General features: G+C 44.9%; 1 protein-coding gene across 1 annotated transcript; it reads right to left on the reverse strand.

Moving 5' to 3' along the window:
* Positions 1–2,728: 2,728 nt before the first annotated feature.
* On the reverse strand, positions 2,729–9,348 carry LOC112959885 (cytochrome P450 2K1-like). Its single transcript, XM_026054022.1, has 9 exons — positions 9,016–9,348; positions 6,740–6,902; positions 6,407–6,556; positions 5,827–5,987; positions 5,465–5,638; positions 4,789–4,930; positions 4,022–4,209; positions 3,362–3,503; positions 2,729–2,949 (listed from the first exon to the last, which is right to left on the reverse strand). The coding sequence occupies exons 1-9, from the start codon at positions 9,211–9,213 to the stop codon at positions 2,762–2,764; spliced, it is 1,506 nt and encodes a 501-aa protein (XP_025909807.1). The 5' UTR covers positions 9,214–9,348; the 3' UTR covers positions 2,729–2,761.
* Between the last annotated feature and the right edge of the window lie 212 nt (positions 9,349–9,560).

A 9,560-nucleotide genomic window follows, 5' to 3' on the forward strand; every position in this document is an offset into this window, starting at 1 on the left:
AGCAGAGCCCAGGAACAGGCCAACCCGCAGCCCGCACGTTGACCCAAATCCCTGCCACGTCTGTGCCCCCGCTGCCAACCTGCTTCTCGGCCGGCACTGCAGCCTTGCAAGGTGACAAACTCACGTGCTCGTGGCTTTATCATAACAAGCTCTTTTTAAGCAAGTGCTGGAGACACAGGAACATGGGAATCACCGTGAGAGGCGGCTAGAGCAATATCCTGTCGGACACAAGCCAGACCCAGGTACCAAAGGAACGCCCTAGAGGAGCTGTAAGATAAGAAAGTATTTAGTCGTAACCTTATTCACAGCCTATCTTCTGCTTTTAAGTGGATGCAGTGGCATCCTTTGTCCCAGTGTTAAGTCTGTTAACTGCAGCCTAACTGTGCATAAGAAAGTCTATTTTCTTCTGTTAGTTTAAATTTGCTGCCATTTACTTTTCCATTTTGCCTCTGTAATGAGAAAGGGTTGAGGAAGCGGGGGACACATCCTGCCTGCACCGGACACTGTGGCCTCTCCTTCCCATGTGCCTTCTCCATCTGTGAGTCCACCTATGGGCTGTTCGCCTGCTTTTGATAAGAGATACATTTGGAGGGGAAAATCATTAAAATATTCAACTGATCTGTCATATTGCCTTTTCGGCTGTGATTTTATGGAGCTGGTTTCAATGTTTTTCTCTGTGCTGCTCCCAGCTATGAGCATTCCTCACCTTTTACAGTTTAACATGTCCCAGCTGCGTGTTCCCCACAGATCCCTGGCCATACCACTCGGGCACGAGTGTATTAAAGGTAGTGCAGCCCAAATTTATCAGTTTGACCTGAAATCCATCTTTTCCAGCAACACCAGATAGATCTACAGCAACAGAGAAAATATTTATATCCTCAGTAGGAGCTAAGGTGAGGCTTGTGGTAGCTAGCCCGCGCACAGAGCAGCAGCAAGCACACGTGTGCAAGCCCAGAGCAAAGGCTCTCTTGTTCCTTCGTTTGTTCGGCAGCTCTCCCGGGCGTATCCAGCAGCTGGGGCAGGCTCCAAGACGCAGTGCAAGTAAAAGTGCAGTTCCAGTACAGGTACAAGGCAGCTCTCTGCAGAGACCCCATATTACACATTAATGGTATAGCTTGGTGACAAAGTACAAGGTCCAACCTGCTCCTTGCAGGCTCTATTACCAGTTTTACAATATCTGTTTTCACAGTCACAAGATACAAAGCCCTATTAAACTTTGGCAGTGATGCAGGGTCTGTGGTAGGCAATGTGTCACCAGCTCTGCCTATGTAACATTATGTAGGTTCCTCTATAAGCAGTCAATGCACTTTCTGCATGGGTCAAAATGTGCTGTGCAATTCATACTGTGACCACCCTGGTCTTGCTGCGCACTGAGCATCATGTCATTTCTGTGGACACATATGACTGTGTCATTTGCTCAGCACTGCTTGGAGCTTCAGACTGAGTCTGTTACTCTGCCTGGAGACCTTGCTGCTTTTCCTGACACCAGGAAATGTCTGGAGGGGGAGACAGGTTAAAATGCCAGGGGCTGTGTGGCTCCTGTAGAGCTGGGGACAGAGGATAACATTTCTTGAGGTGTTGAAGTCTGATTTTCAGTCAAGTTGAAAATAAAGTATTGCCCCTACTCATCCCACCAAACCTGACGTATCAGATGATTGAGAAATTTTAATTAGGAGCCTGGGGGTAGTGGCTCACTCTGCAGTCAATGAAAAGAGGGAGCAATTCAGAATTCAGACCTTATGGCAGCTGAATCACCCATAGCTTCATTCTGTCTGTGGATGATAGAGGAGATCTTGAGATTAACTAAGCTGTAAGTTGCAGCTAAAGAAGTCAAGAAGAGCTGGGAGACTGGGAGTTGTGCATCCTGGCTCCGAACTTCATGTTCCTTGAACAGCTTCTGGAATGGGCCCAGTCTTTAGCTGAGCTGACTCAGAAGCTATTCACTTTCTGAGGATGGTTATTTTCGGCTTGCTTAAGGATCTGAATTGGCCCAGGCAAGGACTGAACAAGAGTTAGAGCCAGCACAAGTTCGGAGAGTTGGGGAAGAGCAGAAATGTCCTTCTGAGCAGAGGGGAAAACTGCTGGATTGGCCCTATCATAAAGAGGCTCTTTAGTACAAAGTTCCTGGTGTGAGTTGGAATGAACCTACTTCCCAAACCACTTAGATGTTTTCTGATAACTGTCCTACGTCTGTCTCCTGGCATAGACCCACGTTACACCCTAGTGTCTGGGGCTCTGTGAGGAAGATAAGGCAGGCTGCATTGTGCAATGGAAGCTCAGTATGAGGCTCAGCTGAACAACTAGCCCTGGGAGGTTTCTAGATCCATTAAGTATTTACGCTCTGTGTCTGCTGGCTCCAGCTGGGCCATCAGTCAAGTCTGCTACAGTGCTTAGACTTTGGGCTGGGAAATTCCCTGTGGAGGCTCTCAGAGGAGAGGCTAGAGCCTCTGATGGGTTATATCCATAGGGGAGGCCAGAAACCATTTCCTTCCTTCAAAGAGCCCTGAAGGCTGCTTTTCTGATGTGCTGTTCCAGGAATGGGCCACACTGCTTCTCAGTGCTGAAACACGGAGTGTCTGAAGGATTTGCATTATACCAGCACCAGGAGAGCTCTTGGAAAGGATGATATAAGAGAGAGAAAAATAGCAGTGCTCGTTGCTTTCCTTCTGCTAAAGCTCAGGAATAGACAGCTTCTTAATCCCTGTAAGCAGACTTAATTTCAAGCCTAAAGTGCCCACTATGCCTACACCTCTCGGCTGGATCATTCGTAGGGCACAGCACAGACCAGGTGAGGCATGGGGTTCAAGGTGAAGCCAACATCAGCAGTGAGATCTAGATCTGACTTGTCCACTCCCGGAGGGGTCTGGAAAACAAATTTGCGGAGCAAGCCTGCGAAGAAGAGGAACAGCTCCATTTTGGCCAGTCCTTCTCCAAGGCAAGCCCTTCGTCCTGAAAATAACCAGAAGTAAACGATCAGCACCGTAATATTGTTGGAGTTGGAGGCCTTCTAAACTGGATGTACAGCCTGTAACATCTGACTCGAGTTTCCTTCCCTCTCTCTGTTTACCAGAGGTGCCGAAAGGGTCTCAGACCATGCAGAGGCCTGTAGATATGTGAGATCATCAGTGCCTGTGACTAAATCAGTGTCTCCCACATTCCAGTCCAGCTCTCCCAAGTAAAAGATGGAAATTTACAGCATAGTGAACTGGATGAATGATCAGAATTCCTTTATCCTGTGTTCTGTGTTTCTGACTTTCATAATTTCCAATATCCAGAACTACTTCTGGATTCACTGGGGAGCTGTGCAATTAGTCGAAGCCATTAGCCTAAGTGCAGGTGGTGCACAAAATACTCCTCTCACCTATGGAAAATGGAATAAATGCCTCTCTCCTAATGAAGTTCCCAGCGGCATCCAGGAAGTGAGAAGGGTTAAACTGATCAGGGGTTTTCCAGTGAAGCTCATCATTCAGAACAGAAGTCAGCAATGGAATAACCTCTGTGCCCTGAAAGGGACCAAAGAAACTCATGGTAGTTAATAGGAACAGATCGCTTTCACAATCCAGTTAGACTATTTTGGGTGAGTTTTTTTGCTTATTTTGTTTCTGTTTTGCTGTTTTGTTTTCTTTCTAGTGAAGAGGTAAGACTGAGCCTGGCAAGCAGAACTAGCAGATGCTTCCTGCCATGCCTCACCTCTTAGCAGTAGTTGCTGCTCTCTTTTGGGCTGTTCCCTTCTTACATATTCAGAAACACCTTTCAAGCAAGAAGCTGAATTAGATGTTCCACATTTGGCAAAAGAGGTTCAAACTAGTGATTTAATTAAAGTCTCTGGTTAGTCTGGATTCAAAGCGCTGTAACGAAGAGCTCAATGCAGTCCATAGTTGTAACAGCCCTCTTGGATCCAAGACCAAAAATCACATCATAGATTAAACCAAACATCAGGGCATTTTTAGATTTTTCTTGCTTGCTTTAAAAGAATCTATAAGGATTCTGCACAATGTAAGCTGACAACCTCCAAACTCACCTTAGGAATCACATAACCTTGGAAATCCACATCAGTAGGAGTTGATCGTGATACGCTCATTGGGACTATATTGGCAAATCTCTGTATTTCGTGTATCACTGCATCTGTATATGGCATTTTTTTCCGGTCCTCCAACTTAGGTAGCTGTCCTGGTTCAATGACGTGCTTCATTTCTTCCTGAATTTTTCCTTGTGAGGAAGAAAGGATGAAGAAAGTTTAATTCCCTCTTATGTTGCAATGAAAATGGCTTTTGACCTAGTCAAGATCAATAAAATGGAAAATAGTGAGGAGTATTGGGCAAGAGCAGAAACACGGGCAGGTAAGTCACTGGTGACATGATTCTTTCCTTATCTTTCCTCTTTCTGTAGAGGCAAGGGAGCATGAATGGAGTTGCCACAGGCCATGCCATGCCTGATTCTGATCTGCCACAGCCTTCAAAAGCAACCAGATCAAAATCTGTCCTCGAGAAGACAGGAGAGTGACGAAGGTTCATTACAGTGATGAAAGCTGATAACCTGCAGGAGAAGAGTGATGGGGAAGCTTTATTGCAGCTGCCCAAGGCTGGCCTGTAGCCTCTCCCACTTGGCTGTGCTGTTTCTTTGCAAACAACTAAGTAAAATCTCTCTGTAAGTCAGTGGCTGTTACCTTCTCACAGTTCTTAAAATAATTACTCTAGACAACACTGAATGAGTCCCCTTCTCTCCTTTCTCTAATTAAAGCCTTAAGTGTGCAACAGAATACTGTACAAGAAGTCTTCCTGGCCTTACTCTGAATTTCTGGGTATTTCATCATAAGAAGAAGACCCCAGCGCACGGTTGTAGAAGTAGTCTCAGTCCCAGCAGCAAAGAGGTCCAAGGTTGAAAAGAGCAGATTGCCATTGTGGAAGTAAGTGTTGGATTTCTTTGACTCCTTCAAAGCATAAAGATAATGTTCTTTATTACTTTAGCTCTATAGCAAATGATACAAGTAAATAAATGTGTTGCCATCATTTCTATCTGCATTTTAGCTTTTTGTGGCTTTATAAGCTACAGGGATCTAAACATTTTAGGATTTGGGCCTATAGTACATGGCATATATGGAATTTGTCCAGTCTTCAATGTGTGTACAGTCCCTAAATCCAAGTATTACGTAAGTGGGAAATCAGTTACTGCAATGAAGTTAATCACTGTACCATTCTTGCAGGAAGGTTTGGGATGACACCCCCCCTTGCGTGATGAGATTTCACCCACATGGGACATCAACAACTATATCCCTTTAATCAGCAGTTTCAGGGGAACTATGGAGCAGGTACAGCACTGCTCACTTTGAGTATTAGCTTTAAAATATTCTATAAACTGTGGTTTTTGTGTTTTCATTCACTTCCAGTCCCTGACAGATGGTCAGTCTTAACAGTATGTCAGAGCTAAGAGAACAGAAAGACTCTGAGACTTAGCTTTAAAGTACCTGTTGTTGCTTCATAAGAAAGGCATCAACAAAGCCTGTTAAGTTATTTTCATTAAGCTCATCTTTGTGCTCCTGAAAGAGCTTCTGGAGAAAAGCAGACAACTCATCGACATTTTGTTGCACAGTCTTGGGAGCGCCAAAGAGAAATCCAAGGGATGGGTAGAAATTATAAAGCTGTGGAGCAATAACATGCTGTTAATCTTGGAATCAAATATAGAACCTCAGACATACCTAGTGCCGCCCAGCTGTCTGTTAATGTTTTCCTCAATCTCACCTTGATAAGCAAATGTGGGAGGTCAGGAAAACAAACGTGGGCAACTAGATATCCCAGAAAATGCTAAAACCTAAACCCAAGGCCTTACCAGTACCATAGGGGAACCCAACAGCTTGGTATTTTCATTTAACAGCTTCAGCAAAGTTAGAAATACCGGATCATCATATTCAAACCTCTCTCCAAACAATATAGAGCAGATGACGTTGGATACAGCACTGTTGAGTATCATCTTTGTATCAAAAGGCTTCCCTGTATTTCAAGCAGAGAAAACAAATGAGGATGTGATTATGCCCCGCAACAAGCAAGTGTCCTGTTGGTGGGAGTATGGCTAGATTTGGGTTTCTCTGGGGTCACTGACTGGCTTTGGATATCGTGGAGTAACACTCTGGAAAAGATCACACGGAATAAATGAGAAAAGACATATTGACTACATTAGGTTTCCTTTGGAAATGTACTCATTAGTTCCCAAAGAAAAGCCTCATTCACTACACAGACTGCACCATGGGGAACTCGGTTTCATTGTTTTAAGGCCTCAGTTTAAAAAACTCACTTAAATATTTTCTGAACTTCCAGCATGAGATACCATTTGCTCAAAGTTGCACATTCCTTTGTCTTTGTTGTTCAGCTAGATAGATGATTTGTCTCTAGATGAAATTCTTGACACTCACCCTGATAAGATTCAAAATATTTAATGAGGGAAGTTACTTCCTCAAGAATTCTATTCTCAATTGTTCTTTTTCCCATTCCAAAATCTCGCAGTGTGGTCAAGGTGAATCTTCTCATAGTTTTCCATATCTCACCATGGCTGAATCCTAGGCCTGAAATAAAGGTATAAAATCCTTGTGTTATTTGCAATTTCTAAGGCTTACTTAAGCACTGATACAAAAGCTACTTAATGCACTGTTACACAGACAAAAAGCAAGCTGTAAGAGGACAATATTCCCTGCCAAGGGAATGAAATCAGTAAACTGAAAAAAAAAAGTAGCCAACAAAAAGCTTACCATTTCCTTGTGCTATTTTCCTAAATATAGGTATTTCTGCTCTTTCTCCAAATTCTTCAGAATGATTTAAAAGGGCGTCCTTGACGGTTTCGTATCCAGCCAGTACCACAACTTTCCTGGGTCCAAAATGCACAGTGAAGATGTTGCCATATATCTTGGAGAGCTTCAAAGGTAAATAAATATGGTCATTCAAAACCTGATTTGGAGCCATAGGGTAACATTAGCTACCCTAGCTGGTTTCTAGCATGACCTTCCAGCCCTGCCTGAAATCTCCAGGAGCTGCTGTAGTGCAAATAATAAAGTTCAGCTATCGCCAGCCATCATCTCTGCTTGCACCCTGTTTGCACAACAAGGTGTCTGCTATCATTGCTCCTATGAGATGAGCAGCTGATAAAATGTCACTGCATTCCTACGGTTCTTTGCAGTAACAGGCCAAAACAGCGAAACTACCATTTGGAAGCTCGTTAGAAAAATGCCATAGCAGGCAGGCCCAGTGTGAGGGCCTGTTTATTTTAATACCATTGACCTGAGGCAAGGGGGTGTGCACACCCCTTTGGGGCTGAAGCCGCAAACACTGCAAGAACAAAGCTACAATAACTTTCTTTCAGGACAGCACTTGTCTCAAGTTATTGCAAGGTGGGTAGTGTTGCAGTCATAGCAAAGTTATTTGCTGGCCACCAGAAATTTGAATCCGATCAGGAAGCATATTCTTGTAGATAATGTCATAGGAGCTCAAGGCTTTTACAGCAAATTAAGTATGAATCATCTGTTACAGAGAAGGGTGGCTTTGACAATCTAATCATTCTCTCGGTAGTTTAGGCTTCATTTAAACATACTGTGAGCCATCCGCTCCAAATGTCTTGTTTCCGATGTGCCTGGGTTACCATTTGCTATGCATTAGATACATACAGAAAATTGAATTTCAGATTAGAAGCAGCTCCTGTTATTACAGAGGACAAATTAAATTTGTTTTCATCAAATGGTGGTTTGACAGCTTGGGAGATAACATTAACACTGGTTTCTTCCTCTCTGGCAGATCACAGGGTGCCAGGCAGATCCAGGGATAGTTAAACATATCTGAGTCTCACTCTTCATTTGGTCATTTCTTTGCATTAGTGGATCTTGGCATCCGCCCTGGCTTTTCTCAGCAACATGAATATTGGATGTGGCAGACCTGAAAGCCTCAAGAAAGTTGCTTGGCAGCCTATAGGAAATGAATCTGGTGCCTACAAATGACATATGTATCATAAAATCCCCCCAGATAGTTGCCCTTCCTTAAGCCCCTCCTCAAACAGACATGATCAAATGGGAGCTCAGGACTGCAAGACCAAGGAAGTTGTGCTCTGCACAAGCCTGGTGGCTCCCAAAGTCCGGACAGACGGACGCTGTGTGGCTGCTATAGGAAGTGGGAATATTTGCAGCCCAGGATGAGCCTCTGACTAACGGGAGCGTCACCTGCCACCCTGCTGTGGTGCTGAGGGGGTCACTGGGGACCCTCTGCTGTTGTTGAGCCTGGCAAGCACACACCTGGGGAACATGGCAGAGCAGCCACAGCCCCTCATGTGTCTCCACAGCCACCCAAAAAAAATCAGCATTCATGTTGAATTGTCCTCACGTCCCTATGGGAACATAGCAGCCACTTTCTGAAACAAACATCACAGCTGCCTTTAAAATATTTACGTCTTTTTTTTTCCTCTTTAGAAATAAAGGTATCCATGGAGCTGCTTAAAAAAAAGGAATTTGTTTACCCAAAGGTACAAAAGCTACCCTATTACCCATGCACCAAGTCCTAAATAACCCTGGCCAACGTGTGTGCAAGGGGCGAGAGAGGAGGAGAGCTGAGCTTTGCAACGCAGTGACGTAACCAGTTTTGGAAATAAAAGCCAGTTTCCTCTGCTGGGGGAATGGCAACCTTCTTCCCTGCCCTCCTTCCCTGCTCCTGTGGGGGATGTCTGTCATGACAGGGTTGTTGATAGCAAATGGTCCCCATCCTTCAGCAGACTGGTCCAGTTCGTGCCTTCTGCTTGCAGAGTCTGAGCCCTGAGCTCGAGGTACCAGGAGTGTGGACCTGGCTGCAAGGGGGCCTGTGTAGAAAGGAAGCAGTACATATAGACATATACATGTAGGTAGGGTGTCTGCCAGTTTGTCTGTAATGCAAGTAGCTCGTTTCAGCCTTGCACCCAGTGCAAACACGGTCCCATCTCCATCACCCTGTAGCGTTTCTCACATCAGGCGCTGCACGCAGCCTGTTTTCCTCCTGCCCACTCAGGACCTACCTCTGTCAGCGACTGGAACGGCTTTTTCAAGTCCACCACATTCAGGTTCCCGATCAGAGGAAGAGGTCGTGGCCCAGGAGGCAGATTGCAAACTGATCTCTTCCTGCTGGCAAGAAAGTAAACGAGAGCTACCAGCCCTGCTGCCAAATAGAGCAGTGAGCTAAAGCCCACGTACTGCAGCAGGCTCCTTATGGCCATGGCTGCATCAAAATGAGGTACGAACACCTTGGAGCTTCCTTTATAGCCCTTCTTCCCTTGCTTGAACCCACCTTCTGGGGAAGCAGCTTTGCATAGAGAAAAGGGCTCCCAGGTCTTTGTTTACTCACATTTAGATCTTTTTCTTTTTTGTTTTTCTGGAAGAAAAGCATTCAGAACCATGGATTATCTTAATCTGGAGCTCCTGTTTCATCCACAACACTGCGACGAGGTGTTTGCTTTCCAGTGAAAACCTTTGTTGTGGACCGGTTGTGCTCTCAGCGATCTCAGGGGCAGAATTAAGCAACAGAACCTGTGTGGGATTTGCCCCCCTAGTTGCCCATAGTAGT

The sequence above is a fragment of the Nothoprocta perdicaria genome, unplaced genomic scaffold (genome assembly GCF_003342845.1).
Source record: "Nothoprocta perdicaria isolate Ctin4 unplaced genomic scaffold, notPer1 scaffold_12, whole genome shotgun sequence".
Lineage (NCBI taxonomy): Eukaryota > Metazoa > Chordata > Aves > Tinamiformes > Tinamidae > Nothoprocta > Nothoprocta perdicaria.

Bases quoted from the DNA above. Each gene is read 5' to 3' on its own strand.
- LOC112959885 (XM_026054022.1), bottom strand. From the start codon at position 9,213: ATGGCCATAAGGAGCCTGCTGCAGTACGTGGGCTTTAGCTCACTGCTC. The intron at 5,988-6,406 runs GTGAGTGTCAAG...CTTGAAATACAG, and splicing joins ATATTTTGAATCTTATCAGG to GGAAGCCTTTTGATACAAAG. The intron at 4,931-5,464 runs GTACTTTAAAGC...TATGCTTTGAAG, and splicing joins TTCTTATGAAGCAACAACAG to GAGTCAAAGAAATCCAACAC.